Source organism: Ostrea edulis, chromosome 5 (genome assembly GCF_947568905.1).
Source record: "Ostrea edulis chromosome 5, xbOstEdul1.1, whole genome shotgun sequence".
NCBI classification, from domain to species: Eukaryota; Metazoa; Mollusca; class Bivalvia; order Ostreida; family Ostreidae; genus Ostrea; species Ostrea edulis.
This window is the reverse complement of record NC_079168.1, coordinates 91,955,827-91,979,775: the sequence shown is the minus strand read 5'-3', so window position 1 is coordinate 91,979,775 and position 23,949 is coordinate 91,955,827. Positions and strand designations below refer to the sequence as shown.

At 36.3% G+C, this 23,949-nt stretch overlaps 1 protein-coding gene across 2 annotated transcripts; it reads left to right on the top strand.

Moving 5' to 3' along the window:
* The first annotated feature begins 3 nt into the window (after positions 1 to 3).
* Positions 4 to 23,747, top strand: LOC125649770 (endoribonuclease Dicer-like). Of its 2 annotated transcripts, XM_056139273.1 has the most exons (17): positions 4 to 159; positions 4,675 to 4,770; positions 4,928 to 5,090; positions 8,185 to 9,608; positions 9,797 to 9,898; positions 9,995 to 10,146; positions 10,360 to 10,501; positions 10,616 to 10,691; positions 11,178 to 11,335; positions 11,482 to 11,658; positions 12,707 to 12,920; positions 13,043 to 15,111; positions 16,261 to 16,463; positions 21,630 to 21,888; positions 22,044 to 22,197; positions 22,348 to 22,423; positions 23,326 to 23,747. In XM_056139273.1, the coding sequence occupies exons 2-17, from the start codon at positions 4,675 to 4,677 to the stop codon at positions 23,486 to 23,488; spliced, it is 5,628 nt and encodes a 1,875-aa protein (XP_055995248.1). In that variant the 5' UTR covers positions 4 to 159; the 3' UTR covers positions 23,489 to 23,747. The 2 variants fall into 2 exon arrangements, with proteins under 2 accessions (XP_055995248.1, XP_055995249.1); XM_056139274.1 differs by lacking the exons at positions 4 to 159; positions 4,675 to 4,770; positions 4,928 to 5,090 and adding an exon at positions 6,101 to 6,122.
* The last annotated feature ends 202 nt before the right edge of the window (positions 23,748 to 23,949 follow it).

Sequence of the window (23,949 nt, the reverse complement as noted above, 5' to 3'; positions counted from 1 at the left end):
GATTGGTTGGAACAAGCAAAGTATCAAATGAAAATGTCTGTCTTATACGTCGCTCAGGAAGCGAACAATGAAGAACATTCAACATGGTGATCATGATGATGTGAATGCTAGCTGAATACTTTTTTTTTTTTGCACAGTGGAAAGCTTTAGTCTGTCGAGGTATATATATGTAGATGTTTTCAACGTTTCAAACAATGCGATTGTTCTGTAGGATATAGGCCTATGCAATTTGTAAAGGAAGTGAGTTTTAAATTTTAACTCGAATTTCCTTTTCTTCAATAGCACCTATCGGATTATTTTTATTCTGACGTTTCTCTCTCTCTCTCTCTCTCTCTCTCTCTCTCTTTCTCTCCCCCCCCCCCCCCCCCAATCGGAGAGGGCTACATTATTGCAGCTAAACTAGATATATATATTATTACTACAGTAACTTGATCCGAAGAGTCGGATCACGTCGAGTTGACAGGCGCGGATCATCAGATCACACGAGACGCGATGCGTCGAGTTTGATCTGATGATCCGCGTCTGTCAACGAGACGTGATCTAACTCTTCGGATCAAGTTACTGTAGTAATGATAAATTCATTATATACCCCCTTCTGCATTTTAAATCCACATTTCTAAGATAATAAATGTAATCCAAACTATCAAAAACACAGACATACCATGAAATTATGTTTTGTGTACGCAGTTTCGGTTGTGACGCGGTCAACATTTTCCACAAATAACGTTGCGTTGATGCATTGTGACGTCATTGTGACGGCATCAGTTTCAGAGGATACTGATACGGAATCAGAAAACCACAGTGTGGTGATCCGGAAAACCGGATCACATGCTGTGAAATCCACAGTATCAGAGAACAATACATTGATGGGTATATAATGAATAGAATTATTATGATTATCTCAATCATTTAGGCTATATCATACCCTGTTTATCAGGTTGGGAACACTTCTCCTAGTGCGAGATATTCTCACTAAGATGCGATTATCCCTCTCTAGCGAGAGAGAATATATCCCGTACAACTGAGAAAAACACCCGTGGAGAACATCTCTTTGTGTTTCACGTAAAAAGAAGAAAAATTTAAGTGCTAAAATGTCTGATACTTCTGCAAATATATTAATTAAAACAAAAACACTCACGATGTGTTTTGGATTTCAGACTGCTTCCCTCTTGCGCAGCAACTTTGATATGCAATTTCTTGATTATGTTGTCAATTTCAAAGAAACAATTCGCATCATGTTGACTGTGTGTTGCACTTACTCAGCGTTGCACGGGATTTGCCATTATTTTCAATATAGATGCCAAAATACCTGTTGATGGTAATGTTTACTCTTTCCCTAAAGAGGAATAATTGCGTTTTAGCAAGAATATCTCGCTATAGGGGAAGTGTTCCCAACCAGTTTATATATTCATTATTGTACTTCTGTTTATCAGATATATTAACATTTGAATTTTCAGAACTTAAATGTAGCAATGGTTTGATTTATGAAGCTGTAGCCTGTAGATGAAATGATGACAAAACTTGGTTAATCCATTTATTTCGTACTGGATCAGTGTCTGGTGCTGTTTTGGGACTTTTGTACTGCACAAATGCACAAATCTTATCGAAATAATTGTCTGAATTGTCCTTGTTTTCACATTCAGTTTTCAATACCAATATTCCTTAGATTAGCGACTTCCCCTATAGCGAGATATTCTCGCAAAAACGCGATTATCCCTCTTTAGCGAGAGAGTAAACATTACCATCAACAGGTGTTTTGGCGTCTTTATTGAAAATAATTTAAAAACAATATTTTTTCAACATTTTATTTACAGCGCTCCAAGTCACATTTGCTAACAGGTCGCTAAATGGCAACTAAGAAATATTTCTAGTCGGCATTTTCAAAACTTCTACCCACCATGGTAAAAGATTTTGTAAATAAGTTTTGCACTTTATTTTTAAATTGAATATCTTTCAAGAAAAAAAGCAACTCCCATGCATGCATTTTGTTTGTTTTATTTTTACAGAAATGTGCTGTAAAACATGCTGGATGCTAACAAGTCCAGTATTTACTCTGGCAAAAGTTGTATTGCATTGGGCCATCCTGCATGTTATACAGTACAACTATTACATGTGTATGTTACACTTTGGTAGAACATAAGCCGAGAATGTACAAGGTCATATCTCTTTGATGTTGTAAAATATCCAGTATTTATATAATGTTGTTCAGTAATTTTGCTGTATATGCTCAATAAAGATTTTAGTTCAGTAATTTTGCTTTATATGCTCAATAAAGATTTTACAATTTACAAATTGTAAACATAAAGAAAAAAAATTAATATAAGCACTATTACAATTGTATGTAGTAATTCCATTTTTAATTTCAGAATGTTTATACCCCCATGAAATAATTTTTAACCCCATTTTCCCCACATAGACATGCCCATGGAATTATCATGCTACCACCTTTTTGAAAGAAATGTTTGTTGTTTTTCATTTTTATTTGATACTCAAATTCTTTCCACCACTATACAAGGTATACTAATTTACGAGAAATATGCATACCTTTCTGAGTTTTATCTGGTCAAATTTTTACAGGCGTTCATTATAATATCAAAAGCATCTAATAATTTCTCACACTGTTAGGATTTTTGACAGCAGATATGCACGTACATGTATTCAAATACATAAAGATATAAGAAAGAAATATTACCCTTTGAACATCTACAATTCAGACGATGATATATCAAAGGAAAACCATTGTAAAGCACTATGCAACCCTATCAATGTAGTTCATGCTAGAAGGTTTTGTGAATTTTTACATGAATGTTTTGAATTGTGCACCAAAAGTAGAGTGCTATAACTACATTTAATTTATGTAATATGCAATACTAAATTGCATATAGTCTAATATCACAGGTACATATCAAATATATATACTTGTATTTACATATATGTAAACGAACTGTTAGTAATTAGTTTATTGTCATTATATATCTCATATTATGTAACATGATTGTATGCCAACATGCTTGGTGAATCAATAAATAATTGAATTGAATACATTTATTATGACATGTACTGCTGTGGTATAAAGTCACTAGTTAGAATAATCTAACTATGTCTCGGTACAGGCCCTCACCACACTCAAACCGGGTCCGTAGGGCATTATCACTTTAACGATAGAACATCCTATCTAGTAAAGTCGCTAACAACTGTACCTTCCTCTCATCTTTAGACACCCAAATAGCACTGCATTTCGTGTTATGTTAGCAGTAAGAATACCGCCAATTATATGAGAAATATTTATTTCTATCAATTCATTTTTTCTTTCGTGACGAAATGCCATCTGGCATCTGTTTCGTCAACAAGAACGATATAGGTATCGTTACTGTCAACGTGCGTGGCCATATCTATTAAAATGGTTTTTAAAAATACGGAATAAAGATATTTCGCAAAACAAATAGTGATTACCACATACAAATCAATAGGTTTGCGTTTCACGATTTTCTATTCGTAAAATTGAAAATGCATTTTATTTTTATTTTCGGTTTGACATTTTGGATAGAATCGGCGGAATTAAAAAAAAGTAGCAATTTTGCATTTTATTTTTTTTTCCGATTCCCCAGAAATTAGGGTCGGCAGATCCGTAAACCAAGAAATAAAAAAATTGTGGCCTTAACTAAAGTAATAATTGCAAGGCACACCAGGCTCAATTTCTGATCAAATTGAAAAAAATTCCAAGATTTAACAGTAAACTGTAAGATATTAAAGTTTCCAACAAAAGTTTATTTCCTTAGTAAGCAATTGTGGAATATGACCAAAATTCCTAATAAAATCCAAAATTCCTAGTAAAATCCTCAATCTAATCCAAAATTCCTAGTAAAATCCTCAAACTAATCCAAAATTCCTAATAAAATCCTCAAACTAATCCAAAAGCTCTAAAACCTCAAAATTCCTAATAAAATCCTCAAACTAATCCAAAAGTTCAAAAACTCCCAAGCCTATATCCCCAAAGCACACCTTCTCAAAGTAAATCCAGAGCAGAAGAAAGCGAGTGTCTCAGCATACCCCTCTTTTATACTTAAACATGATGTAAAGATTGGAAAACATAGGGAAAATGTTGGAATCTCTGAATGTAACATTTCCTGATGCAGTTTCTTAACATCAGAAACCAAACAAAACTCTAATAAATGCCTATTCAATGAATTCTATGCATAAAAGTCAACACCAAATACACCTTTAGACAGAGTCACATCATTTATTTACAGGAAAATACCAAAAAATATGCAATTGACTCAAAAAATATTCAAATTATCGTAAATTTTCAGGGAATAGGAATCGCCACAAACCCCAATGAATACCGCAATACTCCATAAAAAATGTACAATACCTGACGCGGGTCAATCGCCACGGAATTGTATTAGATGGATTCATAAATGGTTATAATCATTCAAGTGTAAAGTACTGTCTGTCGGTGTTTATGGATAAAATGATATTGATTTACTGAGTACTTCGATGGGCATATTTTGCAGCATGAGCATTGCTATTGTGAAAGAAATTAGGACTATCTTAAATTCTTTGCAACATGTAGACAGATAAGATGCTCCTACTTAATCCATTATTAGGCATAGGCCCAGGATTATGAATTATAAATGCTGAATTGGCTTACAGTGTGAATTTTCTATCTTTCAGATGGTTAGAACAGAAAGTGGAACCGCTAAAAGGTTACCGCGCCATCTGCGAAATGAAGACATTCCTTCTCATACTTTCACCCCGAGGACATATCAGGTATCAGCATGATCATTAGATAAAGAGAATAATCTTAGAAAAAGAGCGCAAGTGTATATTGGTAAAAGTTTGTTAACATATATTCATAATAATAAGTAGTATTTTTTATAATGCATATGAATTAGAAAGCCTGTCACAATAAAGTATTAAATTGTAGGTGGAACTTCTTGATGCAGCCTTACAGAAGAATACCATTGTGTGTTTAGGATCGAGTGGAGGAAATACCTTTCTATCTGTGATGCTGCTGAAGGAGTTCTCCACAGAGCTCAGGAAGCAGCTACAAAATGAAGGGAAGAGAAGTGTAGTCTGTCTGAGCTCAGGTACACAAAAAGATCATAGAAATCAAAGTACTGAAAGTCAGGATCATAGAAAAAATAGTACTAAAACACTGGTAAAAGGCTCACCGTGGACTTCAGTTACAGTATAGAGATGCTGTAAAAATTTAGTCACAGACAATGTTTGCTCCACTTAGTTTTGTAGGGGTGGAGTCTTATAGTAAAATTAATTTACTCTTGAATCATTAGTTTTCATAGCGGTTATGTTCATAAACTGTAAAGGATTCCCCCTTTTAACCAAAGGCTCAAGTGAGCTTTTCTGATCACATTTTGTCTGTCGTTGTCTGTCTGTCCGTAAACTTTTCACATTTTCATCTTCTTCTATATAACCACTGGGCCAATTTCAATCAAACTTTTTACAAAGCATCTTTGGGCAAAGGGGATTCAAGATAGTTCAAATGAAGGGCCATGTCCATTTCAAAGGGGAGATAATCACAAAAATAGGGTGGGGTCAATTAAAAAATCTCAAAAACCACTGTGCTAGAAAAGCTGTTGATATGAAAGCTTCCTGACATAGTGCAGATTCAAGTTTGTTAAAATCATGGCCCATGGAGGTAGGATGGGGCCACAATAGGGGATCAGATTTTTACATGCGAATATGTAGGGGAAATCTTTTAAAATCTTCTCGAGAACCACTGAGTCAAAAAAGTTCAAATAAACAGGGAAGCTTCCTGACATAGTACAAATTCAAGTTTGTTAAAATCATGGCCCCCTGGGGTAGGGTGGGACCACAATATGTCATCAAAGTTTTACTTGCGAGTATGTAGGGGAAACTTTAAAAATCTTCTCAAGAACCATGGGGCTAGAAAAGTTCAACTTTGCATGAATACTTCCTGACATAGAGTAGATCCAAGTTTGTGCAATAACTTTTTAAGCTAGGGCTTTCATATTTTGTAAATACATTCTTTACAGTAAGACCTTTCATTTGAAGCAATGGTGTGTGATTTTGTGACCTTGATCTGGAAGTTTGACCTACTCTAAAAAGTCACCTATACAATATATCATGAACTATTCAAGGTAGATCTTTCATATCATGCATATAAATTTCTTATAGCAAGTGCTTTCATTTCATATGTCCTTTGACCTTGTGACCTTGAACTTTGAGTTTAACCTACTGTTAAGAACCTATATACTTAAGAACCTATTCAATATATCCGGAACTATTTAAGGTAGGGCTTTCATATTTTTAAGATATGTTCTTTATGACAAGACCTTGTGACACAATGTTGTTTGATCTTTTTACCTTGGAGTTTGGCCTTTTAAAAAACTCACCTATTCAATATTTCTTGAACTATTTAAGATGGGCTTTGATATTTTGTTTATAGATTCTTTATGACAAGACCTTGTTATACTTTCGTTTTTGACCTTGTGATCTTGACCTTGAAGTTTGACTTGCTTTTAATAAAAATCTTACCTATTCAATATCTAAAATATAGCTTTCATGTTTTGTATACAGATTTCTTATGACCTCTCCATATGAGTGAAAAATTCTCGTGAGGGATGTTCAACATTATTCAGTCAGATTTCTTATGGCTAGGTCTTTCATATTATACCATGATCTATGACCTTGTGACCTTGGTTTTATCCAGAACAGCAAGATCATGTTGAGGGAACTCTTTATTATATGAATTCATTTTCAGTTATGATGTGATTCTTTTGGGGCTAGGATAGGGCCACAATATAGGGTCAAAAAATATCCTAGGAATAAAGATTGATGAAAAATCTTTAGAATCACAACAGTTGAACAACGGAAGGGCCAAGAAGATTCAGGTGAGCAATGTGGCACATGGGCCTCTTGTTTGTAACAGATATGATGTATTTTAATAGTCGTACTGTGTGAGACTTCAGAAAAAAATAAAAACACCATGAATACATGCGTGTATGTGTGTGTGTGCTGAAATATGCTACAGAGCATCTAAAAACTACACGACTGCAAATTGGAAGGATATCCAATGGAAGGGGGTTTAAAATTATTTTTGTATGTACTTTAGTCAATTAAGCAAGATTTCAAATGAGTGACCAAATTTACTTAATACTTCATGAAAACCGTATGTATTGTTTTGTTAATAAATACATTTCAAAAGCACGCAATAGGCTACTTTCTTCAATGAAAAATATTTCATTTATGCAGAGTTGTTGTTCTTGCTACACGGTGCGTTAAAATACAATGGGAGGTAACCCGTACTTTTACAGTGACATTAGGAGGGTTAAAATTGTGATTGAATTTTGACTGACTCCACCCTCTCCAACTCTCCAAAGTCCATGGTCAGCTTTTTACAATAAGCCCAAAGCAATAGTTTCATTTGAAACATTAAGTAAATGACATACCGATAGCATATACTAAGTGAAAAATTCAAGGAACTATTTTATTTCAATTATTCTTATCAATGGAATATGAATACATGTACAGTGCTTCCTCGGTATATTGCCAACTTTTGTTCAAGACAAATTTGGGCAATAAAGCGGGGGTGACAAGGTAACGAATTCACCATTACGAACAATTCACTGAGCAGTCAAACGAAATTTAATACCATAAAGTTATTTGGATTATATTGAGTTTAATTCAGCAATTATTAGTAATTAACCTAAATACCTTGTCCAGACTGTCACACTTCACTGCACCGCAATCAAAGTACAGGTATGATTACTGATGGGTGATAGGTAATTGGCATTATTATCAAGGGTAAACCCAATAAAATTTGACCATTTGTTTGTGAAAATCCGTAGCGTATGTCATTATGCAGGGTTGGCATTATAACGGAGTTGTTAACATGGGAGGAAATCTGTTCTTGGGATTTTCAGGCAGTAAGTGGGGGTGGCATTATAATGAGGGTCAATATATCGAGGGAGCACTGTACATTATAATGAGGGTCAATATATCGAGGGAGCACTGTACATTATAATGAGGGGCAATATATCGAGGGAGCACTGTACATTATAATGAGGGTCAATATATCGAGGGAGCACTGTACATTATAATGAGGGGCAATATATCGAGGGAGCACTGTACATATAGTAGCATTTGCTTATATCAGTGATAATACTATTGTGTGTTTTTGAATACCTATTTTTATTGCAGATGACAGGATTCAAGAAATGTGTCAAGTCATCAAGCATCACAGTGATCTTAACGTTATTTCATTGCCAGAGGCATTAGAAGAGGAATCAGACTCAAAAACATTGCTCAATGACCATCAAATATTGGTGACAAAACCATCTGTGTTCAGTGACTTGCTGCTGAAAAATATTCTGCTTCCAGGTCAAATTAGTCTAGTCATACTTGAAAACTGTCACCTTGTTCTGCAGCAAGACCACCCATACCAAAGCATCATGAAAATCATCCACAGCGGAGTTCCAAAAGATCATTCATGTAGGATCCTTGGACTGACATCTTCATTTATTAGTCAAAAATGTCAGGATCCAGAGGAACTGGGCAGTATCATTACATCACTGGAAGATCATTATCACGCCAAGGCAGAGACTGCCACTCTGGTTATCGCAGAGAGGTACGGGATCCGTCCAAAGGAATACTTAACCTACTGTGACAACTATGAGGATATGACTGGTACTTTGACATTGCTAGACGATGTTTTGAGCAGTGCTCTGGAATTTCTGAGAGACTGCAATATGGAAGATGAAGAAGATGATAATCGTGACCCAAAAGAAATTCCCATTTTTGTCTTTACAGAATGTCTTCACATTCTGTACACATTAGGTCCATGGTGTGCATCATGCATTGCAAATATGTTCATCAATCAGATAGAAAAAGTGGATAAGCACGAGATGGTGTCAATACACAAAAAATTTCTGAAATATTGTTTAACACATTTAAGAATAGTGACCACATTGTTCGAACAAAATTTTACACCAAATTATGATGTAGAAGAATTGCTACAGTATTCTACACCCAGGGTGTATCAACTGGTGAACCACTTGCGTAAATACAAGCCTGACTATGATTTTATGATAGTCAGCAGTGGGGGGGACATGGAGGGGGATGAGGAGGGTCAGAATGGGGACAGCGAGGAGGAGGAATCAGAAATGTCAGATGACTCTGAGATCATTTCAGATGAGGAAACAGACAGATCATACAAAGGCAACATTCTCCACATAGCTGTGAAAAAGGAACCAGAAAATGAGAACCAAATAAAACCTTTAGATCCCTTGAACTTGGACAACGAAAAATACCTTTGTGGTATTATATTTGTAGATCACCGTTATGTTGCCTTGGCTATTAACAAGTTTTTGGAAGAAGTGTGTTCATGGGATGAAAATCTCTGTTTCGTGAAAAGTCAGCATTTAACTGGACAAGGATTGAAAGATAGAAAATCTAAGAAAGGAGTCTGGAAGAAGCAAGAGGATGTTTTGAGGAAATTCAGACTGCAAGATCTGAATTTGTTAATTTCAACCACTGTTTTGGAGGATGGAATAGATGTTCCCAAATGTAATCTAATTGTCAAGTTTGATCCTCCTCGAAGTTACAAGTCATACAGCCAGTCCAAGGTAGGAATACTAGAACATGCTCCACCTATCTAATTAGTTACCTAATTAATTAATAAGTATACAGCACTTTAACTTCAAAAAAGTGCTATTATATACACTAGTATTTTAATACACACTTTTTAAATATGATACACCTTAAATTTCCATTTGCTTAAACATAACACATAGTAATATTTGTTTTGTTTTAGGGACGAGCCAGGGCAAGGGATTCTGAATATTTAATTCTGGTAGAAGAAAACAAGAAGGATACCTTCATGAAGGATTACAGTGTGTTCAAGGGAATAGAAAGTGTAAGTGCCTACTACCCCACCCCTCGCCCCTCACCCATCCTTAAGGGCTTGGGACGTTCAAGTACTTTAAAGGCACATGTATTTTGTATTCATTAGGTATTGATAGGAAAGAAGATTGATGATGAAGAATCGGATGTGGAAGACTGTCTTTATGAGAATGGATCATCAGTTCTACCGTCATATCTTCCAAACGCAGGCAATCCTCAGATCTGTGTCACCATGAACACAGCTATCGCCTTTGTGAACAGGTTCTAATTGTCAAGATTTTATGATGGAAAATATCAAATATAAACTAATTCTATAAATGTTTATAAAAGTGAGGAAAAATGGCAAACTTCTATTTTACCACGAATAAAATTTGCAGTAAAAGTCTTCTTGTAATGAAAATCTGGAAGGTACAGAATTCTGTTATTCTGCAATTTGTTGTAGTGCATGCAGTTTAATTTTGCTCTGACTCACAGATACTGTGCAAAGTTACCCAGTGATGCCTTTACCCACCTGACCCCGAAGTGTACAATGCAGGAGACTTGCAGTGAGGAGGGGAAGCTGTATGTTGCCACACTGAGTCTGCCTATTAACTCCCCTTACAAGCATCCTGTTCAGGTACCAAAACATAAAAAATGAAAATAAGAAGACTGTCTTTGTACAATGTATTGTTGTAGTATTCTGATTAGTGCTGTCTTCATTTACCATACTTTTTAATACTTTTCTATACAGGGAGAACCAATGCCAACAAAGAATCTTGCCAAGAAAGCTGTAGCTCTTAAATTATGTGAATGCTTACACAAAGCAGGTAAAGCCTGTTGTAAATGAACATACGTTAGGAAATATGAATGACACTTTAAAGGGGCATTAGCTGTCACTTTGCAAACAAAAAACTGAATTCAATGAAAATTGCTCAATATAATATATTTCAGTAATAACACCACTAATTATTTCAAACACTGTTTAACCTCAATGCAGGGACATGCATGTGTAATTTTGGTGATTAAATAATTATTGTCTTGCAAGACAATGACTCTTCCTTATATATTTCTTTACACTAAAAGCAGTTATCTAACGTTGTGTTAGTAGGTTGCTCTTGTTTTTGTACAAAATAAATGTTTTTATTAGTCATCAACATATATTCCTATGCAACTGAGCGATTTTGAGAAAATATTGTTGCCATCACTTTCACAGCTAATGCCCCTTTAACTTGCATGTAAAAAGATCTTGGAGAAATTTTAAACCTTGCATTCCACACATTACAGTCATGAATGTTTTTTCTCCTTTACTGAAGGAGAACTAGATGATCAGCTTAATCCTGTTGGGAAGGAAGTCTTCAGCATGGAGGAGGAGGAAGAAGAAGAGGACTTATTAGAGATGGAAGATGGTGAAGATTTCAGTGGAGAGGGAAGACCAGGCACCACCAAACGAAAGCAATACTATTTCAAAAAGGTAAGACTGGTAGTATGTACTGAATCTCATAACGGGTAAATTTTCTTTTGTAAGGAACTGCAGATTTTGTAAAAATAATTTTTATTTAAATTTTTTTTGTTTTTTTTTGTTTATGCAGTATTGAAAGTGTTCATTGTTTTTCACAGCTAGCTGGCTCATTATTACAAAGCCATCCCACAACAGAGGAGTGCATGTTGTACAATGTAACACTTCAGTTGAGCAAAGCCATCTCAGATGAACAGAACACAAGGGGTCGAAAGATCTGTGCCCCGGAGGACACTTTAAGAGGATTTGGAATTCTTACCTCCAAACCGATTCCTCAGGTACACATTGTACAATAAACACATGTCATACACACTGACTGTAGGAAAAGTGATAAAATGTGAAAGTAAAATCTCTCCTTCATTCAAGTATCTTGCTTGCCCTTTGGGCAAGTAAACTCAAACTTTCACTTGTTCTAATGAAAAACTTTGCTGTCCGAAAATTTTAAACTCTAATACACCTATCAGCCAGTCATTTTAATTATATTTCTTTGCGGGGTCAGATAAAGGTCAGTTGGTGAATTTCCTTATTTACCCTACCAAATGTAAGAGGTTACAACTGTGAATTAACGTCCCTTTTTTCTTCACTCATATGGAGACTTCACCAAGACCGGTGAAGGGCTTCAAATTTAGGCCTATGCTTGGCGTTTACGGCCATTGAGCAGTGAGGGTTCTTTAACATGATACACCTACTGTGACACGGGACATCCGTTTTTAAGGTCATCTCTGAGGACCTGTGACATTCATACCTGATGAAGGGCATTTTGCGATGGAACTGGCACTATCTGTTTTAATGATTTAGGTCTGTCTCAGCCTGGATTCGAACCCCGACCTTCTGTATGTGGGGCAAATGCTATACCTCTAGACCACCGCGGTGCTTGTTTTTTTATTTGGAATGACTTACTGATTCAATAAAACGTGGTATGACAATGGACTTTCACTAGTTAAAAAATTTGATGATTCCATAAAGAAAACGGGAAAGATGGAATCACACTTCATTTCGTGATATTCTATATTTATGAAGCTTAACAATTAAAAAAAAAATCACATATTCTACTGAAATAATCACTTGCCTGATCAGAAAAGTGGGTATCGAGTTTCATTTGTTCAAACTGGGTTTTCATTTGCCCTGGGCAATAGGATAACTGTTAATGTTGATCCCTGTTACTCCAAAATGAATGAGTTTATGAATTTTTTTGTTTAAAATTATGGTCAGATGTGCAGATAAAAATACTTATGTATGATAGATACTAATACACTTTTCATAATGTGCAATACTGCTAGTATATCAACATACTATATGTTTGAAAGAAATTGTTTCTTTTGGAAGGTGCCAACATTCCCAGTGTATACAAGATCAGGGGAGGTAAATGCCTCCATTGACCTTCTCAACTGCAACGTTTCTCTTTCCTCAGAGGAACTGAGGAGATTGAGGGAGTTTCACAGGTTCACGTTCACTAATGTCCTCCGTTTGGAGAAAGACCCCATGGAGTTTTGTTCAGAAAAGAGTGAACTGGGATACTTAATTGTTCCACTTAATAAAGGTATTCTGGTTTCTTTTTCTTTGAGATAATAGATAGTTTCTCAGCAGAAGTAAATGCAAATAAGTCCTGTAGGAAAGGTTTAAAAATAGAGTTTATTGCTAAATATTATCTGCTGCTTGTAGATGGTGAAGGCAATGTGATCCTTGACTGGGGCTTCATAAAAAAAGTGGAAGATTCCAAATCACACATCCGGAGAAATATATATGACTCCAAAAGAGAAGAGTTTGTCTTTTTAAAAGAGGAGTATGAGGATGCAGTAGTGATGCCATCCTATCGCAATGTTGACCAACCACAGCATTTTTACGTGGCAGAAATCAGGTCTGATCTTAATCCCTCCTCGCCATTTCCTTCTCCAGAGTTATATAAGACATTCTGTGCCTATTACACAACCAAGTATGGTCTCACCATTACCAACCAAGACCAACCACTACTGGATGTGGACCATACTTCTGCCAGATTGAATCTGTTGACTCCTAGATACATGAATCAGAAAGGAGTGGCCCTGCCAACAAGCAGTGCAGAAACAAAAAAAGCAAGGAGGGAGAACCTTCAGCAAAAACAGATTCTTGTCCCCGAACTTTGTGAGATTCATGTCTTTCCTGCCTCACTATGGAGGAAAGCTGTCTGCTTACCAACCATTTTGTATAGATTGAACTACTTGCTTGTGGCAGATGAAATTCGTTTGAAAATTGCAGGGGGAACTGGTATAGGGCTAGTTAAGTTGGAAGAGGGTTTTCGATTTCAACCATTGGATTTTGGATTTGATCCAAAAATAGAAGAGGAAAATGGTGGTAGTGCCAATCTCATGAATGACAATGAGGAACATGACGAATCCATAAATAAATCAATAAATGGTTGTGATTCAGGAAGAGCTAGTCATATTAGTTGTGATAATAACAGTTTTACCTCTGAAGAGGATGCATGTGATACAAAGAAAGCTAGCTGTGATAGAGAGCAGAATATCAGTGTGGCATTCCAAAATGACAAGGCAGCTAATAATGTCTGTGATATTCAAAGCAATAAGTCTGATCATTCCAAATGTGGCAAAAATGGATTTCTAAAACATGATGATGAATGGGTTGAAACTTTGCAGGACCAAAGTATCAGCAAAAAGTTGGATAAAGTTCATGTTATATCAGAGAAATCTCTGAATGAAATGACTGCAGAATTAAATGAGATGAAAATGACTGCAGAATTAAATGAGATGAATACCCATGTCACAAACAGTCCATCAAAGAACAACCAAAATTATGAACCCATTTTCACTGATTTTCCAGATGTAGGTGTTTTTAAACTTCAAGAAAAGCAGTGTGGTCATTCATCCAAGATTGAAGATACCAAAGAGGATGTCAAATTTCCAGAACTGTCCATATCTCTTGACCAAGAAGTGGACTTGAGTACATTTGTTGGGCCAAGTCCTTGTACCATTTTGCAAGCTCTAACCATGTCCAATGCCAACGATTTCTTCAGCTTGGAAAGGCTGGAAACCATTGGAGATTCTTTTCTGAAGTATGCTATTACTGTGTACCTGTACTGTACCTATCCTGGGATTCATGAAGGGAAGCTGAGTTACTTGAGAAGTAAACAGGTCAGCAACTGTAACTTGTACAGACTCGGTAAAAGGAAAGGATTTGCGGAATGCATGATATCCACAAAGTTTGAACCCTATGAAAATTGGTTACCTCCAGGCTACATCATCAATGATGAAAAAAGGAAAGGACCAGTTCCAAAAGTTCTTCTGATAAGAAACAATCTAGGTCAGCTTGAGAAGGTGAAAGAGGCCAGTATTTTTGATGCATTTTGTCAGGAAAATGCCAGTTTGAACTGGATTCCAAAAATTGTTGATGCAACTGATGATCCCAGTAGTGACACAGGTGAAGGAAGAGGGTGTTCCTTAAATGGCAGGAGACTTGAAGTCCAAAATTCCAATGAAGACCATGAGGATTTTGAGGAGCAGTTAGAGGAGCTGGAGACTTTGCCTGAGAGAGTCAGACAAGAGGAGAAGGACCAAGTCGTGATCCCTTACAACTTGCAGACTCTGCATAGTATTCCCGACAAGAGCATAGCAGACTGTGTGGAATCTCTCATCGGCTGTTATCTTACCTCGTGTGGAAAGAAAGCTGCTCTGAAATTCATGCATTGGTTGGGCCTTAAAGTTCTGCCACAGGTCAAAAAAGGAAGAAATGAAAATGTAAGTAAATTAAAATATGCTGGTAACATCCACTGGTGTGAAAATAATAGTTCTGTACTGGTATGAAACACATCAGACAGCATTTGACCCAGTGGTAGGTTGTATTGGCAAACTAGATCATTATAGCGACCATAGAATTTGCGAAATGCCGACTTTAAATGAGACTTTTTAAACCCCTGTAACATTGACTTGTTTATCACTACCTTCATGGATATAAGATTAATGTGTTTGCTGAATAAGATTAATGTGTTCACTGAATATATATAAGATTAATTTGATTGCTGAATAAGATAAATGTGTTCACTGAATAAGATTAATTTGATTGCTGAATTAGATTAATGTGTTCTCTGAATAAGATTAATGTGTTTGCTGAATAAGATTAATGTGTTCACTGAATATATATAAGATTAATTTGATTACTGAATAAGATAAATGTGTTCACTGAATAAGATTAATGTGTTCACTGAATAAGATTAATGTGTTCACTGAATAAGATTAATTTGATTGCTGAATTAGATTAATGTGTTCTCTGAATAAGATTAATGTGTTTGCTGAATAAGATTAATGTGTTCACTGAATATATATAAGATTAATTTGATTGCTGAATAAGATAAATGTGTTCACTGAATAAGATTAATGTGTTCACTGAATAAGATTAATTTGATTGCTGAATTAGATTAATGTGTTCTCTGAATAAGATTAATGTGTTTGCTGAATAAGATTAATGTGTTCACTGAATATATATAAGATTAATTTGATTGCTGAATAAGATAAATGTGTTCACTGAATAAGATTAATGTGTTCACTGAATAAGATTAATTTGATTGCTGAATTAGATTAATGTGTTCTCTGAATAAGATTAATGTGTTTGCTGAATAAGATTAATGTGTTCACTGAATATATATAAGATTAATTTGATTGCTGAATAAGATAAATGTGTTCACTGAATAAGATTAATGTGTTTGCTGAATAAGATTAATGTGTTCACTGAATAAGATTAATTTGATTGCTGAATTAGATTAATTTGTTTTCTGAATAAGATTAATTTGTTCTCTGAATAAGATTAATGTGTTCACTGAATAAGATTAATGTGTCTGCTGAATAAGATTAATGTGTCTGCTGAATAAGATTAATGTGTTTGCTGAATAGACTGAGCTGCTGAGTCTACAATGCCCAGAATCTCCAATACTTGCACATGTTCCTGGTTATGACAGAATTCTGTGTCGTCTGCTGGAGGGATACAGTACCTTGGAGCAGAAGATAGGCTATGAATTTAAGGACAAATCTTACCTTCTGCAAGCCTTTACACACGCCTCGTATCACTACAACACTGTTACAGACTGTTACCAAAGGTGTGTACGCTCTCATTATACAGGTAGTTACAGACTGTTACCAAAGGTGTGTACGCTCTCATTATACACTTAGTTACAGACTGTTACCAAAGGTGTGTACGCTCTCATTATACATGTAGTTACAGACTGCTACCAAAGGTGTGTACGCTCTCATTATACACTTAGTTACAGACTGTTACCAAAGGTGTGTACGCTCTCATTATACACTTAGTTACAGACTGTTACCAAAGGTGTGTACGTTCTCATTATACATGTAGTTACAGACTGCTACCAAAGGTGTGTACGCTCTCATTATACACGTAGTTACAGACTGCTACCAAAGGTGTGTACGCTCTCATTATACACTTAGTTACAGACTGCTACCAAAGGTGTGTACGCTCTCATTATACATGTAGTTCATATTACCATACAGAATGATCACTCACATGTACCGTGTAGACTCGCATGTAAGTCGGGGGAGGGGGGGGGGTGTGTGAAATTTTTACTCTGCAGTTTATGTCTGACTTAAGCACACATACAACTGCTGGAAAGTTTTTCTTACCACACAACTTGCTGCATTTGAATGTTTAATCAGAAGCAATTGAACAAGGGTGATAGTTTTAGAAATAACTGAGTACTTACCACTGTGAATACAGTGCTGCTGTTAATGAAAACGTATTTAATTCATTATTTAAAAGATAAAGTCAATATACTGCATTTTAATGCAAACATTTTATGAAGAACCAGTTTGTAATTTAAAATCATCCAATTATTTGACCACACTTTACTAGAAGGATGGCTTGGCCAGGACTCTGGGTACAGATAGCTTGGGAATTGAGCATCTCATAATTAAATTTTTCTCTAAAATATCCAGGTTTTATGTGATGCAATTACAGTTTCAATCACCCTACCAAAAAGACCAAAACTAAAGTATAACCTTAAGAAAATTATTTTCTTACTTAGAGTATTCAACATGAGGTTATCAGTAATAGAGACCAGGCCTGCAGGTTATCAGTAATAGAGGTCAGACCTGCAGGTTATCAGTAATAGAGGTCAGACCTGCAGGTTATCAGTAATAGAGGTCAGACCTGCAGGTTATCAGTAATAGAGATCAGACCTGCAGGTTATCAGTAATAGAGGTCAGACCTGCAGGTTATCAGTAATAGAGGTCAGACCTGCAGGTTATCAGTAATAGAGGTCAGACCTGCAGGTTATCAGTAATAGAGACCAGGCCGGCAGGTTATCGGTAATCGAGACCAGGCCTGCAGGTTATTAGCTCACCTGAGCTGAAAGCTCAAGTGAGCTTTTCTGATCGCTTTTTGTCCGTCGTCTGTCTGTCCGTCTGTTAAACTTTTCACATTTTCGACTTCTTCTCCAGAACCACTGGGCCAATTTCATCCAAACATGGCCAAAAGCATCCTTGGGTGAAGGGCTTTTAAGTTTGTTCAAATGAAGGGCCATGTCCCTTTCAAAGGGGAGATAATCACAAAAATAGGGTGGGGTCATTTAAAAATCTTCTTCTCAAGAACCACTGGGCCAGAAGAGCTGAAATTTACCTGAAAGCTTCCTGACATATTGCAGATTCAAGTTTGTTCAAATCATTGCCCCCGGTGGTAGGATGGGGCCACAAGGGGGGATCAAAATTTTACATACAAATATATAGGGAAAAACTTTAAAAATCTTCTTCTCAAGAACCACTAAGCCAGAAAAGCTGAGATTTACATGAAAGCTTCCTGACGTAATGCAGATTCAAGTTTGTTCAAATCATGGGCCCCTGGGGTTGGATGGGGCCACAATAGGGGATCAAAGTTGTACATACAAATATATACTAGGAAAAATCTTTAAAAATCTTCTTCTCAAGAACCACTGAGCCAGAAAAGCTGATTTTTACATGAAAACTTTCTGACATAGTGCAGATTCAAGTTTGTTCAAATCATGGCCCCCGAGGGTAGGATGGGGCCCCAAGGGGGGATCAAAGTTTTACACATAAATATATAGGGAAAAAACTAAAAATCTTCTTCTCAAGAACCATTAGCCCAGAAAAGCTGAGATTTACATGAAAGCTTCCTGACATAATGCAGATTCAAGTTTGTTCAAATCATGGGCTCTGGGGGTCGGATGGGGCCACAATAGGGGATCAAAGTTTTACATACAAATATATAGGAAAAATCTTCTTCTCAAGAACCACTGAGCCAGAAAAGCTGATTTTTACATGAAAACTTTCTGACATAGTGCAGATTCAAGTTTGTTCAAATCATGGCCCCCGAGGGTAGGATGGGGCCACAAGGGGGATCAAAGTTTTACATACAAATATATAGTTTAAATCTATTTCTCAATAACCACTGAGTCAGAAAAGCTGATATTTACAAGAAAACTTTCTGACATAGTGTAGATTCAAGTTTGTTCAAATCATGGCCCCCAGGGGGTAGGATGGGGCCACAAGTGGGGGGGGTGTCAAAGTTTTACATACAAATATAGGAAAAAGCTTTAAAAATCTTCTTCTCAAGAACCATTGGGCCAAAGAAGTTGACATTTACATGAAAGCTTTCTGACGTAGTGTAGATTCAAGTTTGCAAAGGGTAGTAGTTTGGGCCATAATAGGGACTAAGGTTTTACATGCAAATATATATGGAAAGTCTTCAGATATGGGCCAAGGTGACTCAGGTGAGCGATGTGGCCCATGGGCCTCTTGTCAGTAATAGTGATCAGGCCTGCAGGTTATCAGTAAAAGAGACCAGGCCTGCAGGTTATAAAACTTTTTTGAGCACGTTTGCATACTCAAACTCTGTGCACTAAATCGTACTCGTACTCAAATGTGAAGGTTATAAAACTTTATAAGATTATTCTCATACTCAAATGCTTTAGATTTTTTGAGTATGTTTCGAAGCTTGTTCAGAGTTGTAATCAAAACAAACATGGCTGAGTTTAAGTATGAGTTTGGTAAAAGTTTTATAACCTTCAGGCCAAGATCAATGTTCAGAAAATATATGTACAACAAAGAAACACAACTCTTGCTAATAGGTAGTAAGTTGATGGACAATCTGATAAAAAATTCAGTCTGACTTATAAAAGGGTAAGTGTCAAATTAATTTTTTTTTTTTTAAATGTTCTTTGAAAAAAGGGTCACCGACTTATGTGTGGGTAAACTTTTATGCAAGTACATGTATATACACAGTATAAACAATCGAAGCAATTTCATTATAACAGTAATTTGCTCTTTTATTACTTTTCCTACTGTCTGGAGTACATTTTACCTTGGTGTATGCATTAATGATGTTTTTAGCTCACCTGAGCTGAAAGCTCAAGTGAGATTTTCTGATCACCCATATTCCGGCGTCCGTCCATCTGTAAACTTTTCACATTTTCAACTTCTTCTCAACAACCACTGGGCCAATTTCAACCAAAGTTGGCACAAAACATCCTTAGGTAAAGGGAATTCTAAATTGTGAAAATAAAGGGCCAGGCCACCTTCCAAGGGGAGATAATCAAGAAAAGGTAAAAATAGGGTAGGGTCATTAAAAAATCTTCTTCTCAAGAACCACTGGGCCAGAACAGATGAAATTTATAGATAAGCTTTATTAGGTAGTGCAGATTCTAAATTGTTAAAATCATGGCCCCCGGGGGTCAGATGGGACCACAATAGGGGATCAAGGTTTTACATACAAATATATAGGGAAAATCTTTAAAAATCTTCTTCCCAAGAACCACTGAGCCAGAAAAGCTGAGATTTATATGAAAACTTCCTGATATAGTACAGATTCTAAATTGTCAAAATCATGGCCCCCAGGGGTCGGATGGGGCCACAATAGGGGATCAAAGTTTTACATACAAATATATAGGAAAAATCTTTAAAAATCTTCTTCCCAAGAACCACTGAGCCAGAAAAGCTGAGATTTATATGAAAACTTCCTGATATAGTACAGATTCTAAATTGTTAAAATCATGGCCCCCGGGGGTCGGATGGGACCACAATAGGGGGTCAAAGTTTTACATACAAATATATAGGGAAAATCTTTAAAAATCTTCTTCCCAAGAACCACTGAGCCAGAAAAGCTGAGATTTATATGAAAGCTTCCTGATATAGTACAGATTCTAAATTGTTAAAATCATGGCCCCCGGGGATCGGATGGGGCCACAATAGGGGGTCAAAGTTTTTTTTTGTTTTTTTGTTTGTTTGTTTTTTTGTTTTTTTTATATAGTGCAGATTCAAGTTTGTTAAAATCATGGACCCCGGGGATGGGATGGGGCCTCAAGGGGGGCATCAAAGTTTTACATACAAATATATAGGAAAAATCTTTAAAAATCTTCTTCCCAGAACCACTAAGCCAGAAAAGCTGAGATTTATATGAAAGCTTTCTGATATAGTGCTGATTCAGGTTTGTTAAAATCATGGCCCCCTGGGGTAGGATGGGGCCACAATAGGGGATCAAAGTTTTACATACAAATATATAGGGAAAATCTTTAAAAATCTTCTTCTCAAGAACCATTGAGCTAAAGAAGTTCACATTTACATGAAAGCTTTCTGACATAGTGTAGATTCAAGTTTGCAAAAACCATGGCCTCCAGGGGAAGGTTTGGGGCCATAATAGGGACTACGGTTTTACATACAAATAGATATGGAAAATCTTCTGATATGGACCAAGGTGACTCAGGTGAGCGATGTGGCCCATGGGCCTCTTGTTATTATAATAATTAAAAATGGCCCCTGTGAAAGTTACCACATATAAATGAAATTCGCCTCCCCTTTGATGTAGTCTAACTCTTTCGGGTTGATTGATTGAATATTGTTTAACGTCCCTCACGTGAATATTTCACTCATATGGAGACGTCACCACTGCCGGTGAAGGGCTGCAAAAGTTAGGCCTATGTTGATAGATGTGACTTTCTGTGCCTATGATGTTGTCTATACTTATTTACTGTATGTCAAAGCAGTTTTGTTCAGGATTCATAAATAGAAATGAGCCGTTCCTAGCAAAAAAGGCCCTTATCTTATCCAACAATATTGCTCTAATATTTTGAGGGATGTTCTCTATAGTTCACGCTTTAGCATTAATATACTTAAGGGCCCTTTTTGCTAGGAACGGCTCAAATGATATTGGACTTTGGTCTGCCTTCTGCATTCTACAGTCATTGTTCAACCTTCCAGTTAGTTGTTTGGACAGTTATTGAAAGTTTAATGTTTGTCAGATTGGAGTTTCTTGGAGATGCCATTTTGGATTATGTCATTACCCGTCATCTTTATGAAGACTCCTGCAAATACTCGCCAGGTGTGCTCACTGACCTGAGGTCAGCACTGGTCAACAATAACATTTTCGCTGCCCTGGCTGTGAAGTGGGACTTCCACAAGTATTTTAAGGCCATTTCTCCTCCTTTGTTTGGGGTCATCGAAAAATTTGTGGCAAGGCAAAAAGAACGTGAAGATGAAATTGATCTCAGTGATGATGAGGTTTGTAAAACAAATTGTCTTTCAGTAACATGCTTGCAGTGTTGTGTGTTTCTTTAAAGGAGATCTTTATTTCTTTCACTACTGAAGCTAACAAATGCAGTATGTTAGTAGTGGATAGAATACTGAAGCACCTTTTAAATGATTAAAACTTGCAGGGAGAGGGAGAGGATGAAGAGCATGTGGAACTGGAGGTGCCAAAAGCTCTGGGGGATATTTTCGAGTCATTAGCTGGAGCCATCTATCTGGACAGTGGAATGTCCCTGGACACTGTGTGGAAAGTTTACTATCGTATAATGAAGCCCCAGATTGGCAAGTGTCATACGATTTCATATCTCTAATTAATGTGATACAATTGAGTGATTATTGTTGTTTGAAATTTAGAACACGTTATAAAACCTTCAAGATACTGAAATTTATATGCAGTTTCAAACTGTTCATTTATTTCTTTCTCTTTCTCAGACAAATACCTGAAGAGTATCCCAAAGTCTCCGGTACGCGAACTGCTGGAGATGGAGCCAGAGACAGCCAAGTTTGAGTAGGTTTCAAAAGAGCAAAATGTCCAGCAAAAGCTTTGAAAGTCGCAGAATATTTATAACATCAGGAATTTAATTTTTTTTTGGGGTGATTATGTAAATACCAATCTAATTAAAATCAGACTTAGGTCTGTGTCGTATACTCTGAGTAAGAAGATCTGACATAACTCAACTAGGGGTCATGTTCATGTGAACTTTATGTTAGCCAATCAGAGTGTTGCCTATGAAGTCATTGGTGTTCATAATTCAAAGAAAATGGCTGCAATTGTTTGGTTTGAAAGAAAACACATCGCAGCTTGATGTGATGTCACAATGCACCATTTACGTCGACTGGCATTATATTCCTCGTGTTAATTAAGAAAACCATCCAAATCATACCCGTCCCTACCCATACATAAATTGCAACTCACAATTAATTTTATTTGGGTGTATTTGATATCTTACCTTTTGTTGTTTGTATGAATGGAGTAGATAAGGCATTATTGCAAAAGTTTTAAAGTTCTTTATGTGAGAAGATACAATTTTATAGTGTGGAGTAAACTTTGTGGGGAAGAGATTACTACAACTTGTTTACGAATTGCCTGGAACCGCCTAAATAGCCATCAATGTCTGTGTGGCACAATCTGACTGGCTAATAGTTCTCATGAATATTCCAAGCGAAAGGTCATGCGGATGTGACCTCCTATGGGATTATGTCAGATCCTATTGTAGCGACTATGAGCGTATCTTAGGATCTGATTTTAATTAGATTGTGTAAATACGTAGTTATTTGCATTTGATAATTGTTATTAAACATGTACAGGACTAGTAGAGTACTATTAATGGAATAAATTGGATCAAATTCTACTTTCATATTGTGAAAAAGACCAAAAAAAATTATTCATCTTTATTAATCTTATTACAGAAAACCAGAAAGAACTTTAGAAGGCAAAATAAGAGTGAGCGTCAATGTGGTGACTAAAGGTGTGTTTACTGGGGTGGGCAGAAACTACAGAATTGCCAAAAGTGCTGCCGCCAAAAAAGCTCTGCGTTCCATCAAAGCCATGCAGGCCGGTGGACTTATCTAGAAATAGAACTGTCAGTGTCTCCATAGTGATACCACGACTAAGGGTTATGCTGGTATATGACCTGATGTCAAATGAGGGGCAAAGTGCAATTTTTTGTATTTTTAAAATCTTTTTTCCCTCCACTGTTAGTCCTATGTAACAGTGCTCAGCTTGGGAATATCAAAACTGACATGCCAAAACACGAGTTGTAATTAAAACATGACTTGTAATTGTGTAATTACAGTGATACTCATTGAATGGAATAAAGCAGTGAAACTGATGTATGTTGTATGTTGTAATGGATGAGATCTTTGATTGTAGATCTGATACATTCATATTTTATGTCCATATGCCCGATGCCTTAATTTTGTATGCAACTTGCATACACTGTACTGGTATTTATTATATACCCATCAATATATCGTTTTTTGATACTGTGGATTTCACAGAGTGTGATCCGGTTTTCCTGATCACCACACTGC

Bases quoted from the DNA above. Each gene is read 5' to 3' on its own strand.
- LOC125649770 (XM_056139273.1), top strand. From the start codon at position 4,675: ATGGTTAGAACAGAAAGTGGAACCGCTAAAAGGTTACCGCGCCATCTG. The intron at 11,336-11,481 runs GTAAGACTGGTA...TGTTTTTCACAG, and splicing joins AGCAATACTATTTCAAAAAG to CTAGCTGGCTCATTATTACA. The intron at 22,424-23,325 runs GTAGGTTTCAAA...ATCTTATTACAG, and splicing joins CCAGAGACAGCCAAGTTTGA to AAAACCAGAAAGAACTTTAG.